Raw genomic sequence first — 22,483 nt, 5'->3', positions numbered from 1 at the left:
TGTTACTGCAGTTTCTGCAGCTTTCCTGTTCTCTGCACTGCCACTTTGCTGCTGCAACACTGTGAATTTCCCCACTGTGGGACTAATAAAGGCAATCTGATCTTATCTTATATTTGTGACAAATGGAAACAATATGCATTGTTTTTTCCAGTGACAGTTACTCTATTGTCCACTGAGATTGAAGATTCTTTGAATGTAATTATGTAAGAAAATTTTTGTAGTGTATTTTTCTGTTATTAATAATATTATTTTATCTTATTTTTTTATTAAAAATGTCCTATAATAAATACCCATTCTCAGTAACTAATGTACAAATTTTGTCCTTTTTAAATAAGTCATCAAAGAATGCCTTCAAAAATAAATCACACACAGCATAATAATCAAGCTGTCTTAACATTTATTACCATTTCATTCATTAAAAAAAGAGAAATAAAAGATGAAGTACATACATTTACACCTTTCAGGTTAAGGCAGTTCAATATTTTGTTTGATGTCCCAGTGTTGTAACAAGTCTTTCATTATGAGAATACCAGCAATATGCAATATTGTAAGAAAACCTCTGTGATTTTTGGAAGCTGGCTGCAGTGGCTTTCACATATGATGATAATTTTGCTCAATTTGTCATCACCTCCATCATGGAAGTTGTGTTTTCGCCCGTGTCTGTTTGTCAGCAAGATTACACAAAAAGTACTGAACTGATTTGCACTGAACTTGGTGGAGGGGTGGGGCACAGGCCAGAGAATAACCCTTTAGATTTTGGAGCAGATCAAGATCACTTACTACGAATTTGATTTTTTTTTCAGTGAAGTCTGGTATATGTTGTTTGACAATGGCCTTGGCAGAGGTCTGCTTCCTCTTAAGTCTTGTAATGTACAATACTAAATCATGCACGAATGAAAACAAATCTTTAAGAAGACTTGCTTTTTTTTTTGCCATCAGACCTTGTGCGTCTCTTATACCATGGCTTTCCTCCAGTTATGACAACAGAAGAGAGGAGTACATTCAACATGAAAACCTATCTGTAGTTATTTTTTGTGGTTTCATTTCACAGTTCTTATGTTGCGAATGTAAAGTGCTACCAATGATGAAATCTAACCAGCATACGAAACAGATTTGTCAGTCATCTACTCAGTAGATAAACGTCAAAAATGTCATGCGTTACTGCTACAGGAGAGCAGGGTAATGCAGTAATGCCAATGCAGCTTATTCTCTAGCTTCTGTATTGAATTGGGCTGTACACACCATGCAGTTTGTCAGGCAATGCAATATATTAGTATGAGAACATTTTCCTCACGCTACAGTGGTGATGCAGTTGAAGTAGAGTTGGAATTTTCCCATTAAACATGAAACCTTATACAACTTTCCTTCACGATGCCAAAAGTTTACTTGAATCATCATCATAAAGTCTGTGGTCCCAGAGTATCCATCAGTATCCAGGCTTGTTGTTAAAGCTCATTATTGTAGATATATCTCAAATCTTATCAGTCTGTGAACATTTTAAGAGAGCAGATTTGCAGGTAGTGACGTCCTTGAAATGTGCTTTGATCCTCATGTTTTTTTTGTTCATTCAAACCCAAATCCTCAAGCTGGAAACAGGCCTTTGGGACAAAGTCTCCTGATGATAAAGTCTGCATGTGGTCCTGCCTCTGAGAAACACCCAGCACCACACAAACATCTTCAAGATGCCAGACGCTCTCGATCAAGGTTCATCTTCTGGAAGAAGGCCTTTCCAAACTCATAGGTGCTTATCATAACAGCACAGGCAGGGGCCACTTTGATCACCCTTGGCATGAAACCTGGGGAAAATTCAAATGTTTTTACTTCTGAGTAAAGCTTATGTATGTTTTTGTTTCACATATGACAGGATACGTGTTTACCTGCAAAAAGGCCCCTGTAGCCCAGGTCAGCCCATATTTCCTTCATTATTTGCAATGTAGATGTGGTTTTCTTTAAGGAAACTAGGAGGAATGCAAATAAGATACAAGTTAGAATATTCCATATTGTATATAAAGTAAGTAAATACATTGATATACTGCCCAAATAAGCACAGACCTCCCAGAGTATCCATCTCTCCCAGTTGGATCTGTCTCCGAGTCTTCACCACGTCAAAAGGCAGCGTCAGGATTGCAGCGATCTAAACATCATGACAAACATGAGCAGTCAGATCCTGGACGGCTGCAGCCAGTGGTCACACGTCAAGAACACGTCAGTGTGTGAAGAATAAACATTCCTATCAGTAAGGATGTTGCTTAATTACTGCTCATGAAACAGGGCACTGTGGATGGGGGTCAAACACTTGTCTGAACGTATCTGACAGTGTGCTCATTGTCAAGCTGTGTTATGAGATATTTGAGTGTCGTAAAGTGATTCTGATACACAGTTAGACAAGCACAGGTAATAGTTGTCAGTGAGCCAAAGAAACTTTCTCAAGGCAGAAATCAACTTTGATTACATCCAGTGATTGATGTGATCGTATCAGGATGTCAGAGTAACAGTTATCACGCCCAACCGTCTACAGATAAATGTCACAGCTTCAGTCACTGAGCAAACAGTCATTAAAACATATTAACCTGCTGCAGCAGAGGGCAGGTGTGTGTCAACATTAATGTTGAGTACTCACAGCTCCAGACACAGCTCCTGCAGTGAAGCTGATGGAAAAGTTGGCCTGAGCCACTCGGGACTGTTCACATAACTGGGCCTTCACCAGCTCATAGTTGAACCAGTACAAAGCTGCAAGGACACACAAACAGGGAGGGTTAGTTTGCTCATTTGTTGCTTTGCTTCATATTACAGTCATCTTAGGCTTTTTAAGTAACAAAGACTCTTTCTCTGTGACAGATTTTCAAAGATGGAGGCACAACAAGGAAACAGTGTATGAAGCCGTGTTCTGATGAAACACTGGAATATCCTGTGGGAGTGGTTTGACAAGTTTCTTTGGAGGATTGGAAACTTTTTTCCACCTCCAGTGGAACCAATGTGAAGTCAAGGAAAACCCACAGGTAGGACTGCCACATAATATGATAATGTATTGTGTTCTGTGGTGCTGCTCTTACCAGAGAAGGGGACGTCTCTGAGAACAGTGGGTGCCCAGCCCCTCCACAGGGACAGCAGGCCGTCCTGCGCCACAGCAGAGCGGATACAGGCTCGCAGCTCGCTGTAGGGCAGCCGACGGGACTGCATCTTAGTCCTGACCAGCTCCAGAGGGCTGATCACTGTCACAGCCCCCACTACAGCAAACACACACACACATACACACACACACAGAGAGAGAGAAAGAGAATGAGAGGGCTCCATTTAATTTACAAAGGTCTTGAAGAGCTTTCTTGTCTTTCACAGACAGTAACATTAATCATTTACTCTGGCTGACAGGAGACAGTGATCATGAAGCAAATTATTGATTTTAGGACACACTCCAAATAACAAATTATTTATTTAGTTTTTTACATTAGTTATTCCAACCACCAGATTTTTGCCGCTTTTCTGAGGCAGAGACAAGTTAAAGGTCTCCACCCTCGCCTGTATACTGTGTCTCTTTGTGGTTGTTCTGTGACTCTTTGGGTCTTTCCTGACGTTGTCTTTTAACTGAACTCTATCACATTCAAACAAGAGTCATTTGATACAAAGGGAGTGTGTGTGTGTGTTTTCAGGCTCTTACATCTCGCCAGACCACCAGCAACAAGAGGGATGTGGCTGCCCTGAAAACCCAGACCATATCTCAGGAAGTCTCGCAGCTGGTCGTAGCAGGTGAAGTAGATGATGGTGGCAGGTACCGCCATGACACTACACACACACACACACACACACACACACACACACACACACACACACACACACACACAAAGGTTTCAAATGAGTTAGTGCTACGACAGCACTGGACTGCAGGTCATATCAGTGGAACATTTTCATATCAAAAGAACATGTAAATTTGTCACTACAGTCAGACTGAAGAATACGTCTGCAGGAGTGTTAGATATGCTGCCTTTTACTGAAGAAGAACTCCCCATTTAATCAACGGTGTTGTTAACTGCTAAGACCAAGGTCCCGTCTACATGTACAATTTAATTCTTGGGACATCAGCTGTAATCATCTGCTCAAGACATTCGTAAATTACTGTGAATGAATAAAAAAAAAAAATAGCTGGTGTAATTAACTTTTTTTTTTTTTTTTTTTTTTAAATGTAAGTAAAGAATTAATAAGTGAAGTTTACATCCAGAAATATAATATTATATTCACAGAGCTAATGATTTATCCCTGTGATTATGACACTGGGAACTAAAAAGCTAAAATAAGCAAACCTAAAATAATACATTTCAAAATAATCACATCAGTTTGTTATGGACTGAAGATAAATTATCTTTACAACCATAACCTGAAATTTAGTTCAAGCATTTTAAACATTTTCTTGCTGAGAGTGTAGAAGCTCACAGTGTCGGTGGGAGCCCACTCCACAAAGACCTGAGTCCTTCATGTCGACTGATTTTCACAAAAGCATCCTGTGGCACAGACAAACAGACAAACAACAAACATGACATATTTCCAGTGCAGTTTAATGGGGACAAATACTGTGGGAGAAGTGAAGCTGCCAGCTGCACCAATACTCACAAGAGTCCCGCTGAAGTGTGTCGGTGTTTTGTACCAGCTGGTGCAACTGGTTCCATTCTGACAGATGTAGATGTGATCCATCAGCCCATTACAATACAGGAAACACTTCCCTGTGAGAGACAGAGCAGCCAGCAGAATTAGAAAACATCGGCAAGGCAAACAGTCACTGTCTGAGCCAAGCCTCTGCAGAATTTATCACCAGAGTCTGAAACCAACGCGTTTATGAAACAGGCATCTTACAATATTAGTGTGAACCTATTAAGTTTTCATGTTTTCTAAAGTGAGGTCAATAATCTTGAACAGAAGAGAGACCACACTAATAATACACATGGAGGCCATGACAGCAGAGCCACTCAGATAAGATCAGGCCTGTCCTTGTCACTGCTTACTCTGCTTGTTTATTTAAGGCTGGTTTAAAGAAGGACTATTGACAAAACTTTCAGAGAAACTCTAAATAAAGTTTCATTTCACAACCAGCTCCTACTACAGATTTTACCATGTGGAAATATCACAGGAAACAAAAACATAATATTTAACATGGAGCAGTGTCACGAGCGAGCAGGTGTAAAGAGAATCTCGCAGAAAGGTTGAATATTGGGCAGCAGGATACACAATTTACAACACAACTGAGTACAACCCTGTGCAACAGCATTCAAATGTTAAATGATTCACAGTTGAACCAAATTACAATAACTGTTATATTTTTAAGTGTAAGTGCAGGGTATTTGATTTTATGTATGATTAACAACAAACAGGTTAGAGAGACTACAAAGTACAACCTCAGTGTAACAAAAGTCAGTTCTCTATGATCACTGCAACAAATTTCCAGTTTTCACCTGTGATTCCAGGTTAAAACTAAATGCACGAACAAGGTTATAAAATAACTGGTTGGCTCCACATGAACAAGTCAGAAACCAGATTGTGAGACTTCGCAGATGTGAGATAAAACAACAGCATCAGCAGGCTCCTGAACATGAGCTGACAGTTTCAGCAGTGGTCAGGAGAAACAGGAAGAGCTATGGTACCAATAAAAGAAGGCACAGTGGTTGTGCCACACAAAAAAGATGCCAAGAAAAATTCACTTTTTCTTACATGTCTGTTTTTAAAACAGACATGTAAGTGATAATGACTTGGCACAAGGATCATCTGTGGAAACTGGTGTTCCAGTGACTGATCAAACAGTGTGAACAACATTACATGGAGTCCACCTCTGGACGACGTCCAAGAAGAAAACCACTCCCAACAAAAACAGGACAAAACTGCAAGATTACACTTTGCAAAAGAGAAAAAAAGAGGCGCAATCAATGCTGGCAGCTCGATGTTCGGTCACAAGAAGCCAAAATAAATTTGGTATAAAGTGGACATAAAGGTGGAGATAGAAAACATTAACAGAATCTCACTAATGAAGGTTGTACTGACTTTTGTTAGAGTTGGTTTTTAATATGGACTCTTCATTATAATTTAATTATTCAATCATTTCTGTTTTTCAAATGAACTGTCTTCATTCTTCTGGAGCTTTGGCTAAAAACAAATAAAACTGTATTAAATAAACAGGTTTTGTAATTACTGTACAATGGCAGTGTTTTTTTTTTTTTGGATGTTGGAGCCAACAATCCAGATTCTGTATAACAACATCACAACATCACATAGTGGTTTGAGGCCACACACTAACTAATGAATAAGACACAGCACCAAGCAGTGGAGCAAAAACATGCACATTTCAGCTTTCATCGGTCACGTGGATGTATTTACAACAGATGTTTGTTAGTCGAGCTTGTGAACATGTGCTGGACCACTGTGTGTTTTCAGGTTTCAGTAGCAGCGGCGGCAGGTCAGATACTCACACTTGGACGGGCGGATGACGCCGCCCCACGGAGCAGATTCACAGGCTAAAGCTGTGAACACACCAAGAGGCAGGACGGACAAAAGAGAGGGACAGAGCACAGGAAACCAGAGATGAGGGCAGCGCAAAAAGCACACAGGACAGACAGGTGTGGTGAGGTTAGAAAAGCATCAGGATAAAAACGTCATCAACAAGCAGCTGGTCAAAGCAAAGTCAGTGTTTCAGTATCACTGCTAATGTTTGATCTGAAGCCTCAGATGAACATCGTCCTACCTTGGTGGAACGGTGTCTGCTGAGCCTGCAGCCTGATCTTCACAACGTCCAGCGGCGTGACTGCAAACACACAAACAACACACTCATTCAACCTTTCTTTTTATTTTTTTATCATAAAATACTATGAATACTAACAATAAAACAAGTAGGTGAAAATTAGAGCTTTAACAATAAGTCAATTCATAAATTAGTCAATCAACTGAAAATTATCTGCAACTATTTTGATAATCACTTCAAATTTGAAGATTTCCTTCTTTTTTCTGTTTTGTATCATATTAAACTGAAAATATTTGGGGTTTTGGTTTGTTTGTCAAACAAAAAGAGACTTTTGAGGATGTGTCCTTGGACCAGGACGGACATATTTCACTATTTTCTGACTTTGTATTAACTATTAATTGACTGGAAAAAAAAAGTAAAAGTAAGTAAAGAAAAAAGAAAAAAATCATTAGCCTGGGTAAATGACAGGACATGTGTAGCAAACTCCATAGAAAAAAGAACTATTTTTACAGACATAAGTTGCTTTTTCATGTCTTTGTTTCCATGATCTCACCAAATATAGATGTGAGGAGGGCTCCAGTGCCAGAGGCCAGCATCTGCTGCACCGGAGAGATCGTAGCCACGGGGGCACTGACGGCCCGCTCCCCCATCCTGCCCACCTGTCCCATCAAGAGAAACACCACACCGCGTCACATCAGGCTGAGAACACTATGTGCTGTAACTAAACCTCACTGAGGAGTTTTCTGATCCTCTCGAACACTGTAAACCAGCCCTGCTTGCCGTAGCCAGGTGTCTACGTCTCTCTGTTATGTAAAACAACTAAAGAGGGATTGTTGGTGTCCCACAGGATTGGCAACCTTACACCAAGTTTGTGGCTGGGTCAGTGTCCTCTTATGTCAGAGCCCTGAGTGTGTGACGCCTGCTGCCGCCTCAGTGTCACAACAACACAAATAAGGTTAAAAGGAGAAAAGGCTAAAACAATGAAAGCTCAGACTGATTATTACTGTGATGAAGTCGTTAGAGCTGAAACTATCATTCAATTAGACAGAAAAATCCATCTTCAAATACAAAAACATCTGATCAGCCTCTCCAGTGTGAGGACTTTCGGATTTTGATCATTTTAAACTGCACATCTTTAAGGGTTTGGACTGTTGATCAGACTCTGAGAAAATGTGATGATTATTTTATAGATATAGATGAATTGAGAAAATAATCTGCAGGTTAATAAATAATAAAAAAAAATCATCTTCAGCTGCAGCCCTAAAAGTCAAGGCAGATGTTGTTCATTTAAGTGAGCTGGGTGAGTGTAGGCGGAGTTGTTATAATGGGGTCGTTGAAACATTGTGATAGCTTATCTGTGATGTGCATGTCTCTAATCTCACCGGGCAGCCAGTGAGAGTCTCTCCTCTGACCCACTCCTGAATGAGAGAGCGGGTAATAGCAGATGAATAAAGATTTTACAGCCAGTGGTAACATGGAACAATAACTAATGAAGAGGAATCGAGAAATTTCCTCAGGGAAGATCTGTCTTTCAAGAAGTGATTCATGTTTTTAAGAACTTCTTCACAAAAAAAAAAAAACTATCCATCATTAGCAGCCACAATGATATAATATTGTACACGGAAATGTTCTTTGTGGAGGATTTCTGGCATTTAAGCCATCTCAAGCTTTCCCTACCTGCGTGGTTGCGTGGTTTCCCCTGGCTTTTCCTATTTCTGGAGTTGATTACACTTTAGTGTGACAGTTATAGCCACTCAGCGTTTGTCTGGCCAATAAGCTACTTTGCAAAACAATAGCTGCTAGAGAGCCCAAAACTATCATGGAGCTCAATGAAAGTCCTAAAATGAGAGTTTGATGTTTGGGGTCTTTCTGTCACCTTCACCTACATTACACAACTGGGCAAGTGCATTCATCATGTAATGTCATGCCGGACATTGTAAACCTACAGTACACTCATGCTGACAGGACACAAGTTAATGGAAAAAAAAAAACCCCAAAAAACAGACACACATGAACTAACTGAATTCTACAACTCAAAAAACACACCAATTTAAGACATTTTAATACAACACTGATTGTAATGTAATGTAAAACCTGCTTTGTTGCCAGTTAAAGTATGAAAAATATTATCATGCACTCAATGAGTAATTTTACTAACCAAGTGCATTCATTTATTTATATTTATACCATGTTTTTGTCAACACTTCCCTTAAATATATAATTTCTAATCATTACACACGACCTGGATAAGAGGCACAAAAACTGATGGATTAACCAATTTAGAAATAACCAATTTATTTAAGGTATAAACATGACTTTTCCATGAGGAATGAGATCACTGAGGGTTTTTCCATCTAGTTTTAGCAAAAATCACACACAAAAACATTTAATATGTAATGTTAATGTCAACAGGCTAGAAAACACATTAAAGATTTACCTTTTTAAATTAAATATAAGCATTTCAATACCTTTTAAGGCCCTTTATTTAAATTTATTTATTTATTTTTAAAGGCTTCTCAATACATGCGGATACACACGACCTATAGGACACTGTGTGTTTTCACATTATGTCCTCTTTAGCTAACTTCCCTTGTCAGGCTAATTTATTACATCTGAGCCCAAACTCGACAAGAGCAGGACGGGTTGGATTCATTTAATTCATCAGCTGCTCCAAGTCGAACCTGTCCGGGACGTGTTGTCATGTAGCTGTCAGCACCTGAGTGCAGTTAGCTTGTAGCTAGCTTAGCTTAGCTTTTTTTAAGCTCACAAGCGGACGGACGACACTCACCTCTACTTTAACTGGCGGCGTCGTGAAAAACAGCCTTCTTCACCCATTTCAGTTAAATTAGCATCGCGTTGCTACATTTAGCAGCTAACGTTAAGCTTCTCCAGGGCGCCGCAGCTCGCCGGAGTCCCCCATGGAGGCTCGATAAGCAGTAAACATGTTTTCTGGACCAGTCCGGGCCGGTTATAGGCTCAAACCCGGAAGTGTGCTCAGGCTGCGCACACACGTCACAGATCTGTACAACACTGCGCTCCACGATGGCCGCGTCTCATTGGCTGAGAGAGGACGGTGCGTATGTTTTGAAGATTAGCGGTAGAACGTCCGCATCCTGAAGTTAGTTTCCGGTTCGCATTTAAGGGTAAAGTTAAGGGGAATTAATGATGAACCACTTATTCTTTTTTTTTTTCCATCCACTGATTCCTGTAGAAGTGTGTCAGACATCCCAGTTAAAGACTCTTAGATTTGTGAAACATTAATTTTATTTATGAATGCAAAAAAATTGTGATTTTTTTTGTATTTTCTCATCAGACCATGTCTGGTTTGAAAATCAACAAAGCTTATTTACATTTTTCAGAGCTGGACTTTCAGATCTGTGAAGCCTACAAGACCTATTCTGGTCTTTTTTTATGATTTCACAAATAGCATAGAGGTTTCACAAGTCTTAAAGTAAGTTTTAAACAGCCTTTAGTTTCTTTCTGGTTCAGATCTGGTCCAAGTCTATGAGTACAGTGGTTTTTAATCTAGTCCAACACGGTCGAGAGAAAAACTGTGAAATTGTTGTCACAAACAGAAAAAAATGTTCTGTATATGTTTGTGTATGTTTTTAAAAACGTTTTACATCTGAAACTATTTATAAATGTATCTGTTTTTATTCCCTGCCTGTTGATCTAGTCCAGATTTGACAAGTCTAGTATAGAGGGTTTGGTACAGACCTGGTGTGAGGGACCACCCTAGAAAACAAGCGAAAACCCTCTTTTTGTGTTTTTCCAGTTTCACAGATCTGAAACTATGTGTTCAACTGTCTTTACAGCTTCACATAGTCCAGGTTTTTGATCTAGACCTTATCTAATGCAGTCTAAATAAGGGGAAAAACGGTGAAAATGTCCCTTTTTGTCTGTTTTCACAAATAAAGGTGTCACAAATATGAAAGTCTATCAGATCCTAATCCAAATACAGCTGTTTTAGATCAAGACCTGGTGTGAGGTGCTAGATGGGAAGAAAAACTGTGAAGTGCTTTTTTTTTCTGTGCATGTTTTCACATCGTTGTACAAATAAGAAACCGTGTGAGTGGGTTTCAAACAGCGCTGAGCTTCAACCAGGAGGTTTAACTCCCGTTCACAGTCATTACAGCTTCCCTTGAGTTTCCCTTAACCCTCCCCTACGAACCTGAGTCTGACTTCAGCCTCAGCATCGCCGTGGCGCACTGCAGCTGTTGCATGTAAACAAGTCTGTTGCAACCGTTTGCAACCGTTTGCAACCTTACAACGAAGCCAAAGTGAAGGAGTTCCACTAAACTTTATCAGTCATTCTGCTTAAAATAAATCAAATTTAATAGAAGAGACCAACAGAGACGCTGCGAGGTGTTCAGGGACACCGGGAACATCTCTCTCTCTCTCTCTCTCTCTCTCTCTCTCTCTCTTTGGGGGCGTGTTTAACGCGATGCCCGTCTATATCATTGGTGTTAGTTTGTGGTGAGACACTTGTGGAGCACCTGCCTCAACACAACAGCGCTCGGGTCTTTGACAAAGGTAAGAGTAAAACAAACCGGAGGATCTGATTGAACACTGAAGAGGATCTGTGAGCAAACACAGGGATTCTCACGCATTTCAACAACTACTTTACGTTTTTGATTGTTTGGATGAAAACAGCTTTAATCTTCATGCGTTGCAGACAATAATCATCTTTTGTAAAATGTCCACAGTTTATTCCGACCAGCCGAGATTTATTTAGACTAAACGCGTTTCCTTGTATTCATGTTATCGAAACTGAAAGTGGGTTCATGCTCAATTGCTTGCTCGATTATTACCACATAAAGACAAAAGAAGGAATAAATATCCAACATCTTAGAGCTCAGGGAATACATGAGAGTCTAAGAGTCCCGGAGTTTTGACTTGTATGTCTCATTTCGTGTGAATGATTAAAACAATGGGTTTGTTTTTACAGACCTGGAAAAACCAGTTTGGACATGTGCAGATATCAGAGCGTGTTTATTATATTATTATACTCTCTGTCACATGAGTTTCTGCAGAAATGAATGCAAAACTAGTAATGAGTGAAGAGGGGGATTCCACATGCACATTTTAAACTTTCCCTTCCTTTATACACCCTCTCTCTCTCTCTCTCTCTGTGTGTGTGTGTGTGTGTTTGTGTGTGTGTGCAGATGCAGAAGTGGGTTGTGGTCTGCTGGGCTCTCCTGGCCCTGGTCGCTGCGGAAGAGTGTCCAGATGGAGGCAGGTGTGAAGAAGGTCAAACCTGCTGCAACGACCCAGAGAACGGTTATGAGTGCTGCCCTTTTGATCAGGTAGACATGTGACACCTGTGCGTTCTGCACTATAATTTGAGCAGATAAACTTCTGTCAAGTACTTAAACTTGAGTTCCTCTTTTATTTTGGATTGAGTAATTACATTTGTGACTGAAGCAAAATGGAGTGTGTAAAGTTTCCTATTGCAAAAGATCACTGCATCTTATATAGTATATATTATATCTCATATACATATTAACATTTACTCTTTTGGCAGAAATATTCCCAAGTAAAGATGCTGTGTTTTTAGTGATGAGCGTCCTTTGGGCATCATTTTTGCACAGTTCTCTTTCTGTTCACTGACACACCCTACAAAGTCAAAATGCTTTAACAATATTTAGTCCAAATTTAGTGAAGGCCAGCAATTTGACTTGTTGACCTTTATTTAGCCATATATATTTATTGTAAAGCCATGGAAATGTCTAATATCAAAGAAAATGGCACATTAAATTTGCATTCATAATGAAACCAAACCAACTAGCTAGCAGCCTGAAAACTTTAAACCCTCGTTTCTCCCAGCTATGTTAACCTCTTAAAGAGATTGCATCGTCAGAGTACTTCGGCTTCAGTAGTGTCTTTGGCCCTTTGTACATCACATAGTTAAATGTACACATGAGATAACCTTTCGGTTTTACTCTAAAATTAAAATAATTAGAGCTATACACTGGTACTATTCATCGTCAGTGCTGTTTTACTACTTTGCAAGCCACATAAAAGCTGATAGCAGTTTTAAAACTTTGGTAGTCAAAGTGTTTCTACTACTGCTGTCCCCACAGGCTGAGTGCTGCTCAGATCACATGCACTGCTGTCCTGCGGACACAGTCTGCGATACAGCCTCGTCCAGCTGTGTGAACGCCACTGTGTCCATCCCCTGGACAGAAAGAGCTTCTGCTGCTCAGCCCAGACTCTCCAAAGTAAGATGAACAGACAGTCATTGCTTTCATAATGAAGGCTGATGAAAGTCACAGTTTGACGTATTTAAGGTGAGTACCTGCAGTAAGATTGTCCCTCTTGCCCTCCCTGCTGCTGCAGTCCTTCAGGATGATCAAGGCGTACATGGGGGAGGACGATGACAACATCTGTCCTGATCAGTCACGATGCCCGCCTGAGTTCTCCTGTCTGAAGGCCTTGACAAAGTTTGGGTGCTGTCCCCTAGCTCAGGTAATCAAACCTTGTCCAACACGAAACATGCATCCTGTAGCATGTTCATTTTTAATAATGTTGATACCTCAGCACAAGTGTGAGGGGAAAAAACAACAACAATCACAAAACCTGTGCTGATAAATGTTTGTTTTTTTTTAGGGTTTTCTTTCAAAATTGTTCCATAAAGGTTTCAAGTGATGAAGTGGAGAAACAGAAAATAAAAGTTCAGTGAAAAAACAGAAGTAAAAACAGGAAATAGTAACCAAAACTGGAAAATCAAGTCCATGATGGAGTCCACTGGTAAACCATTGATTTACAGCAGCAATATACAGTGCAGTGCAGAGACAGGAACAGGCAGAGTTTTGGAGTTTGAAACCCCAAATCTCTGTAAAACTATTAATTTATTAACCATAGAGTAAAACTGATTTTAGGAGGGAGTCCAGATGTCATTCAGTTCAGTTTGTAGTGTATCTGATAAGTGAATTGTTCTTTCCTGACCTCTGACAGGGAGTCCCCTGCCCCGATGGCAAACACTGCTGTCCAGAGGGCCACCAGTGCAGTGCAGACTGCCGCTCCTGCATCAGAAAAGGTGAAACTCTTCTACTCACTACCACAACACATTACTAGACAGACTCCACAACTTTCTGGCACAGACTCATATCGGTGTGAGTCCTGACTACTTATTGTTAGTTGGTAATTACACATCTGAGTGTACCAGGTTACTGTGGTCCCATACAAGCCTGAGGAAGTGCATTAAACAAATCAGTAACTAGGTGTGAAAAGACTTGAATTTAAACATCCACATCCAGACTATGACTTTAAGAATAGACAGGTTTCAAGGATGTGCACACAGCTTTGTGGTAGGAAACAGGTTTTCACAATGTGATCATAGCTTCTGTACGGACATTTTCACTACTTAGAAAAACAGCAGCTTTCTGGAAACCCAAGACATTAGTGCTTGAGGGTGAAAACACCTTTGATAGACACCTGTTACCTGTCACCCAGCATTCCCTAAATGCCAAGTTATGTCCACAGGTAGAAAGAAATTTGACAAACAGCATGAATCAAAGCTAAAAGCATAATGTTAGTGTAAAAAGCTAATTAACTCTAATGTGTATAAGCATTTGTAAAAATCCTGCTCTGTCCTCATCATGTAGCTGACACATGTGCCAGATGTGCTATGTTAATGCATAAACTGATTTTAAAGATGGCTGCAGCGTAAACAGCAGAGCTTCACTCCTGATAAACTGTGTCAATACATGATGTAATTAGTATTATTGATCAGCCACACAGGATCATAAAAAGAGGCTCCTCTATCAGCTCTCACAGATTCCCAAAGTGAAACTCTAAACCCATGTTAAGCACAGAGCCTCTGAATTATTAATTAACAGCCTTAAACACACAGTCCTTAACTACACAGACCTTAAAACTGGAGTTTCAGTGTAAAACCATCCACAGGCTTCATAAAATGCAGATCACTGGCGCTAGCAGCTAATTCTACTGTCTGAGCCAACAGGCAGGTTTCATTCTTGACATACTTTCATTACCTTTGCAATTTGTTTGTTGCATAAGGTCATTAGGAGTCGTTTTCTGTCCTAAGCCTGTGTACACATCTCAGTGATGAAGTTGCTCAGAAACCCTGTTTTTCGTTGCTGTCAGTGAAACTATCACACAGGTCAGAAGACAGATAGAAATAGTCATGAAGCAAGTGAGAGTCCTCACTTAGACCAGAAAGTGGACAACATCAGTTCAGTTCTCAAACTGCTGCACTGGCTTCCTGAGAACTGACTTTAAAGAACTGTATGAACTGTCCAGACCTCTCCGGTGATCTGGGACAGGTCTGCTGACTGTTCTCAGAGTCAAAACAAAAGCAGCTTATATGCAACTCATACGTTTTTCTGTTGCCATGTGTTTCTAAGGGGTTTACTTTTATCTCCAGGTCCCTAAACTTATTAAAACGTTATGATGGTCCTGTTGTGTTGTTGCAGACCTTGTTACTGCAGTTCTGTGCAGTGATGGAGTGTCGGAGTGTCCAGATCAAACCACCTGCTGTGAAACCCCAGAGGGCAAGTGGGGATGCTGCCCCTTGCCAAAGGTACAAAATGATCTTTCCATTGTGGCCATTGTGGCAGCTGTAAAATGCTATTGTTCCTCCATAGCATGGGTGATGTCATGAATGAATAAAAAGTCAAGTGATGGATTTGCATGTCCTGTCCTGACATCCAGTTATCGTGACTTTACGGCGTGTTATCCTGTGTGGTTCGAAGACGATACTCCATGTGTGTCCTAATTGTTTCCACAGGCCGTCTGCTGCGAGGACAAGCTGCACTGCTGCCCTGAAGAGAGCACCTGTGACGTGGAACACTCCAAATGCATTTCCTTATCCACCAAAAAAGAGATGCCAATGTGGGCCAAACTCCCCGCCAGGATAAGAGCAGAGTGGGAGAACAAGAAAGGTCAGATTTCTTCATGTTGCTGAGAGAAAAAAAAAAAAACTTACTTCCTCATTCTAATTGTTCATTGTCTAAATCTGTGTGTGTGTGTGTGTGTGTGTGTGTGTGTGTGTGTGTGTGTGTGTGTGTGTGTGTGTGTGTGTTCATGCATCTCGCCGGTTTCCACTTTCAGAAGGTGAACAAGTGACTGCAGAGGCACCCAATGATGGTGTTACAGAAAAATCCCCAGAAGCCACCACAGCGAATACAATTCCCCCTTCAGAGGAGGAAGTAACTGTGTCATCTGTCACTAAGGGCCCTGGAGGTGAGGATTTTATCATGCATCAAATTATCCAGCACCTGGAACATAAAGTAGAACAGCTTCACAGATGCATCATACTGTGTACATGACGAGACCAGATGTGTACGTTTTCATCCACCGCAAAGGTTTGTGACTGTGTAAGGTGCAAATTCACCAACAGATATTTTGGTTTAATAACATTAATACTGGCTGTGTTCCATAAATGTAGGTGTGTCCGTGAGTGCATGGTTTACTGGCTAAATGTCAGTGTGTTAAGTTATAGCATTTCCTGCCATGACAAGAAACAATATATGCCTTGGAGAGGATCTATCAAGGCTAAAATTAGGTAGAGTAGCTCTCTTCCAGCATTCAGTGTGTATGGTAGTAGTATTGTACCATTCCCACTGACTGCTTAGCATCTGTTTTTGTCTCGGTAATGCTTTTATTTTGCTAATTTGATGCAAAAGGTTTAAAACAGTTTTTTAAAAGCATCAGTATCAGGCTGAAAAAAACAACTTTTAAAAGTTGGTCCAGGTTGGATTTCTTCCTGTGTCTACATGCTACAATGCTGGGCAGCTTAACATTCAATATTAGATTAAAGGTGCTCTGTGGAGTTTTCCTGTAGACAAAGAAAACTTATGTTTACATTTATGTTTTCCACCTGAAAACACTGTGATTATCCTGAGTGCATTTTCTTCCCCCATAAAGTCATGTGTTAGAAAAGCTGAGTTTTTAAAACATTTTAAAGGATAAGGCTGCTGGCAATGTTTAAAATATTTTGATTACTGTAAACAAATACTCTATGAAAACAGCAACGAGTGGAACTACACTTGACAGTTACTGGTGTTTATTATAAATAAGCTACTTCTACTTTTCATAATGAAGCAACATATCATGCAGTGCAACAGTTTTGGATACACAGATGATGCTTTTTGTTAGGAGGATACCTTCCTCTTTGTTTTGGTCTTTTCATGAGACTTGTTGACAATGAGAAAACTATAGAAAATCACCAGCCTCGTCCTTTATATCCTGCATCATTCACATCCACACTTGCTCCTTTTCCCTGCGTTTCTTGCTACCTTCACACCTTCACCTGAGTGAGATTTATATTGTTCATTTGCTTTGACTGAGCATGAAGGCAGATTTCAAATGAGCAATGGATTTTTCCCCCAATGTGACTATCGGCATTTTTCCAGGTAATGAAGTCCCCTGCGATGATACAACATCCTGTGAAGATGGCACCACATGCTGTAAAACCAAAGACGGTGGCTGGGCCTGCTGTCCTCTACCAGAGGTACAACTATAGTCCCTATTTAGATGTATAAACCTTTGGTGTGAAAGGTGCCACAGACGCATTGATGACTTTCTGTCTCTTTCATCGTTTCATCTCCAGGCTGTTTGTTGTGAAGATTTTTTACACTGCTGCCCAAAGGGTAAGAAGTGCAACCTGGCTGCCCAGACCTGTGATGATGACAAATGCTCTGTGCCCTGGTTCAAGAAGATGCCCACAGTCCGCAGAGAGAGCGCCCAGGTGGGGAACGTTACATGTGACCCCAGCACCAGCTGTCCAGATGACAACACGTGCTGTAAAACCAAAGATGGCAGCTGGGCCTGCTGTCCTCTACCTCAGGTAAACACACATGCACACTGATGATTTACAACGACTTTTTAAAGCAAGTTTGTAGAAGAATCACCAAACTCTATTTAACTTAATGCACAGTTCTTCTGTTTATTCAGCTGTCAGAAATGTGAATTATGTGTCTTTCTAATGATTTTCTCCTTGAAACACCTACTAAACCAGCGGCTCTCAAACTGAGGAGCGTCCAACTGTCACTTAATGTTTGGCACTGAGAGTATTGTTGTCACTTTGTATAAAAGGCGGTCTGCTGCGACGACCATGAACACTGCTGTCCTACTGGCACCACCTGTGACCTGGCCACCCTCAGCTGTCAGGGCACCTCAGGCTCAACGCCGATGACACAGAAGGTTCCTGCGTTCGCCACGCCGGCTCCCACCACGGTGGCCACTACTACCCAAATTCAGGTGTCAAGCACAGAGGCGGAGGAGGAGGAGGAGAATAAACAAGAAGAGGGCGAGATTCAGTGTGACCCCCACACCAGCTGCCCTCAGGGCACCACCTGCTGCTTCATGGACTTACCTAAAAAGTGGGGCTGTTGCCCGCTGCCAGAGGTGAGTCCTTCATTTTTATATCTCTGACCTCCAGTGACTCTTATTCTGAAATCGAGCAGCATGTAAAGGGCCTAAAACTTTAATTACAAAGTTGCCAGAGTTAAAGGTGACAGCATGATGTTCTGTTTTCACCTGTGTCAGTTTGTTTGTTTGTTTGTCAGCAGGATTACACAAATAGCACTGAACCGATTTTCACTGAACTTGGTGGAGGGATGAGGCCTGAGCCAGAGAAGACCCCATTAAAGTTTTGGGCAGATCTGGATCTTTTGCTGTGAATTTGAATTTTTTTTCCATGAAGTCTGGTGCGTGTTGTTAGACACGCCAGTGCTCTCTGTGTGGGATTACCTACCCACACTACAAACCTACTCGCAAATGTTCAGCAGTAGGAGACAGTACTAGAAATAACTGGAGGGCATTGGTTTGTCAGTGCCATCAACATTATCCTTATTTTGCAATGTGAAATGTTACGTTTTCTTTGGTGCCATCATCCGATATCAGATTTTGTCAGAGATGAAACGGTGCAGTCCTTTACTCATTTCCATCATTGTCCCTGGTGTTATCAGAGTCCATCAACCTTTCTACAAGATGGAGACAGGAGTCCATTAGGAAATATTACAAAATAAGCACCAACCGTAGAGAACTGAATCTAAAGAACACACAGTCAACTAAATGGAAGACAACAGTTGTAACATCATTTTTTTGCCTCTGACTTTAAGTTGAAAGTTTGACTTAATTACAGTGGGCAATTTATTCAGCTGCAGGGCCTCAGATTACAGAAAATATCTTTCACCCACCCAGGTCTTGATTCAAATTCAAATCTATAAAGATTTGAATTTGCTGTGCTGACTCTGGTATTGTGACTAATGTAATGTAAAATGCTGGAAGCTGTATCTGGAAGCTCTTCCATGCATTATCCTGAAAACCATGTTTAGGTGAATCTGACGAGAAAGTTAAGTTGCAAGAACCGACACCTGCCAACATGACTGCTCTGCTCAAGCCTGAAGACTCTCACCAGTTTGTTTTGTGCCACTTGTGCTTCTATTCAGCTGTTTTTTTTGTAAGGAGCCCAAAATCAAGAACTGGCAGCACAGTCAAAATAACTCTAGACCAGACTAGTTTAGACCAACACCTTTAGATTGTTTCTGTACATCCAGTTCTGGCATTTACTTTGCACAGAACTTGTACTGCATCGCCTTCTAAGTGCAGCCCACGTGGTTGACAGTGCATCTATTAAGTCTGTCATCTACAGTCACTGTGGTTGTTCTAAATGTTAGAGATGCACTCGTGGAGTTTTGTTCCTGCACTCGTGTTTTTCATGTCCAAGTTTATTCTTTTAACTGCAGATAAAAGAAGAACTGGAAAACAAGATCTATGATGTGAAAGTAGCACTTCCTCTCTCACTTCTCTCTAGGCGGTGTGTTGTGCTGATGGGAGCCACTGCTGCCCCACCCACTACTTGTGCAATGAGCAGCAGACCTCTTGCGTCAAAGGAGAAGTGGTGATCCCATGGTACACCAAGCTTCCAGCCATCACCAGCGTTCAGACTGATCCCAGCTTTGTGCAGTGCGACGGTCTGAATCAGTGTCCAGAACACACCACCTGCTGCCAGCTCTTCACGGGCCAGTGGGGCTGCTGCCCACTGCAAGATGTGAGCACTGAGTGTATTAGTGGAAGAAGGGCAGCTACTTTGACATGAAAATATAAAAGTCACTATCAGTATAAATGAGCATTGTCCGGTTTTGCTTATGTAAAATGAGGGCCGTCATTTACACTCACCTTCTGCGTGCTGTGTCTGCAGGCTGTGTGCTGCCAAGATAAGCTGCACTGCTGCCCACAGGGCTACACCTGTGACATCATCTCCCGGTCGTGTCAGAAGGTCATCATGCTGCAGCTGGAGACCATCCCGCTGACACCGGTGTATCTGCCCGAGTACAAACCCCCGCCCAAGCCCTTAAGCCACAGCGACGTCAAGTGTGACGAGCAGACCAGCTGCAAAGATGGACAGACCTGCTGCAAGACGTCCGCCACCACATGGGGCTGCTGTCCGTCTCCTAATGTATGATTTACAGTAACAACTGTCAAGCAGAGCTAATACTAATGAAGACATTCAGGAAAATATCTAATGAAAATTGCAAATATTTGATGGTTCCAGCTTCTCAGATGTGAAAATCTGCTGCTTTTCTTGGTCTTACATTGTATCAAATTGAATATTTTGGGCTTTTGGACTTTTTATCAGAGACAAAAAGACATGTAATGATGTCACTCTGCTCTCTTGGACATTGGGATGGGCATTTTTCATAGTTTTCCAATGTTTTATAGATCAAGTGACTATTGCTTCATCAAGAAAATAATCTGCAGATTAATCTGCAATGAAAATAATTATAAGTTGCAACCTTAAACACACTGTTTTTTTCATAAAAGCAAAGAATCATCTATAATGAAATAAAGACAAATACGAAGACAAACTAAGACACAGTAAAGGAAGAGGAAGATGTTATGTACATGTGTCTGTCTGCTGATGACAGTGGTGGAGGTACACATATTGTGCACAAGTACAGTTTTGAGGTACTACATTTCAAGGTTGTACTTTGTAGTTACTACTTCATTTGTAGAGGCAGATACGACATGTAAAACACCAGCTAATAAAGATATGATCCTCAACACTACACAGTCAGAATTTGCTCTACGTCGACCAACTACAACAGTAAAACGCTGCTTAAACAATAATGCATCACAATAATAGTAGTGAAATAATATAACTATGAAATATAAAACATAAAATTGATACTTTAAATAGCATTTAAACAGAAAATTAAAAGTCAATTTCTACTTGTAACAGAGTATGTTTATATCATCATATCGCAGCTTATACTTAACTGAAGCTCTGGATTGTTTCTTCCACCAGCAGCTGACAGCGTTGTGCTCCTCCCTCCCCCCTCCCTCTCTCCTCTCTGTAGGCGGTGTGCTGCAGCGACATGGAGCACTGCTGTCCCACCGGCTACACCTGCACTGAAGGTGGCTCCTGCACCCAGAACACCAGGCTTCACTGGTACAACTGGCACGAGTTCCTCGCCAACAAAAAGAGAGCTCTGATCCTTTGAAAACATCGCCCCGGCACTGTCTTTTAATTCTGCATGCAATGCACTAATGGAAAATAATGTAAAGGGATTTTATGATAGTTTTGAAATGCTTTGTTCTCTGAGGTCAGCGGTTAAATGGTGAGGGGGAAAGTGAATTGCACTCCGGGTCGTGAAGTTCTGTGGTATTATAGTTGCAAGTTTCTATCTACAAGCATCTGTTTCACGTCTGACTTATACTGTAAAACTCATTTTAAAAACCAGATGGATCCTTGTTATTCCGAGTTCACAGTTTGCTACTTGAAACTCTACTCAACCATAAGTGAAACACTCCACAAGAAATATGAATTATTCACTGATCCCAGTCTCTGTTCTGTTATTGTGTTTTCTGCTTAAGCTACAGTCGCAAACTGCACTCCTCCATCAATAATCGGTCACAGGTTGGGACATAATTTAACGTTGCACCTTTTATGATCTTGAAAGCTAGAAATATGAACTGCTGTTTGGTTCCACCTTGTGATGAGGGAACAGTTCTGGCTGCAGTCGTGTTGTTTTCTGTTCGGACGGACATTTTCACACATTCATAAATCTGCAACACTTGGTTTATCTGAGAGATCATTTTGTGGCATCTGTAATTAGTGTCTCATCCTCCTGGTATCAAATCAAACGTCTTTTAATTTTGTGTGAATTTGACTTTCAGCACTCACTATGATGCAGACATGAAGATCTAAATTGATTGGTGCAGCTTAAAACCTCCTGAGGAGCAGAGAGGTCTCTACATTTTCCATAAAACCAATAAACAAGATATGATGTTACAACATTACAACTCGTCAAATCATTCTTAGGAGTATTATAGTAGAATCCATCTATATGTTTTACAATAAGCTTCATAATTAACTCATTATTTATTGCATGAATATAAACTTGTCTAGTCCTTTGTCACATCAAAAAGAAATGTATTAAATGTAAAATCGTGTGTCATGTCAAGTCGTCTTTATTAATATAGCCCCAGTCATAAGTTTCTCAGGGCATGTTTCATAGAGCTGGTCTAGAGTGCACTCCTTATAATATTATTTACAGAGACTCATGAGCAAGTACTTGACCACAGTGGTGGGAAAAACTTCTATTAAGAGGAAGAAACCTTGAGCAGAACCAGTGCAAATTCCACATAGAGATGTGAACTAGTAATAATGGTAACAGAACCTGTGTAACTGTGTGGAATCATTTTAGCTGTTTGGTAATTTAAAAAAAATAGAAAGGTATAAACGTGGATGGATTACTGAACAGACCTACAGAGCACAGGCCCAGGGGCCTGACA

General features: G+C 40.8%; 2 protein-coding genes across 4 annotated transcripts; one reads left to right on the top strand and one right to left on the bottom strand.

The window, feature by feature from the left end:
• Positions 1 to 380: 380 nt before the first annotated feature.
• On the bottom strand, positions 381 to 9,657 carry slc25a39 (solute carrier family 25 member 39). Of its 3 annotated transcripts, XM_071467451.1 has the most exons (12): positions 9,504 to 9,657; positions 7,269 to 7,374; positions 6,719 to 6,778; positions 6,447 to 6,497; positions 4,603 to 4,712; positions 4,426 to 4,493; positions 3,656 to 3,780; positions 3,054 to 3,227; positions 2,621 to 2,730; positions 2,053 to 2,134; positions 1,878 to 1,958; positions 381 to 1,796 (listed from the first exon to the last, which is right to left on the bottom strand). In XM_071467451.1, the coding sequence occupies exons 2-12, from the start codon at positions 7,363 to 7,365 to the stop codon at positions 1,678 to 1,680; spliced, it is 1,077 nt and encodes a 358-aa protein (XP_071323552.1). In that variant the 5' UTR covers positions 7,366 to 7,374; positions 9,504 to 9,657; the 3' UTR covers positions 381 to 1,677. The 3 variants fall into 3 exon arrangements, with proteins under 3 accessions (XP_071323552.1, XP_071323561.1, XP_071323544.1); XM_071467460.1 differs by lacking the exon at positions 6,447 to 6,497; XM_071467443.1 differs by lacking the exon at positions 9,504 to 9,657 and having other exon boundaries at positions 7,269 to 7,383.
• Positions 9,658 to 10,963: 1,306 nt separating this feature from the next.
• grna (granulin a) lies at positions 10,964 to 22,141 on the top strand. Its single transcript, XM_071467395.1, has 14 exons — positions 10,964 to 11,248; positions 11,881 to 12,021; positions 12,799 to 12,936; positions 13,055 to 13,183; positions 13,673 to 13,754; positions 15,154 to 15,260; positions 15,468 to 15,621; positions 15,791 to 15,922; positions 17,095 to 17,192; positions 17,292 to 17,528; positions 17,777 to 18,088; positions 19,500 to 19,736; positions 19,887 to 20,144; positions 21,046 to 22,141. Exons 2-14 carry the CDS (start codon positions 11,881 to 11,883, stop codon positions 21,187 to 21,189), a joined length of 2,169 nt encoding a protein of 722 aa, XP_071323496.1. The 5' UTR covers positions 10,964 to 11,248; the 3' UTR covers positions 21,190 to 22,141.
• Positions 22,142 to 22,483: the final 342 nt, after the last annotated feature.

This window comes from Trachinotus anak, unplaced genomic scaffold (assembly GCF_046630095.1).
Source record: "Trachinotus anak isolate AG129_WGS33_773 ecotype Australia unplaced genomic scaffold, CSIRO_AGI_Tana_v1 ptg000003l, whole genome shotgun sequence".
NCBI classification, from domain to species: domain Eukaryota; kingdom Metazoa; phylum Chordata; class Actinopteri; order Carangiformes; family Carangidae; genus Trachinotus; species Trachinotus anak.
The sequence above is the reverse complement of the archived record's forward strand: the minus strand, read 5'-3'. Positions and strand labels throughout refer to the sequence as shown.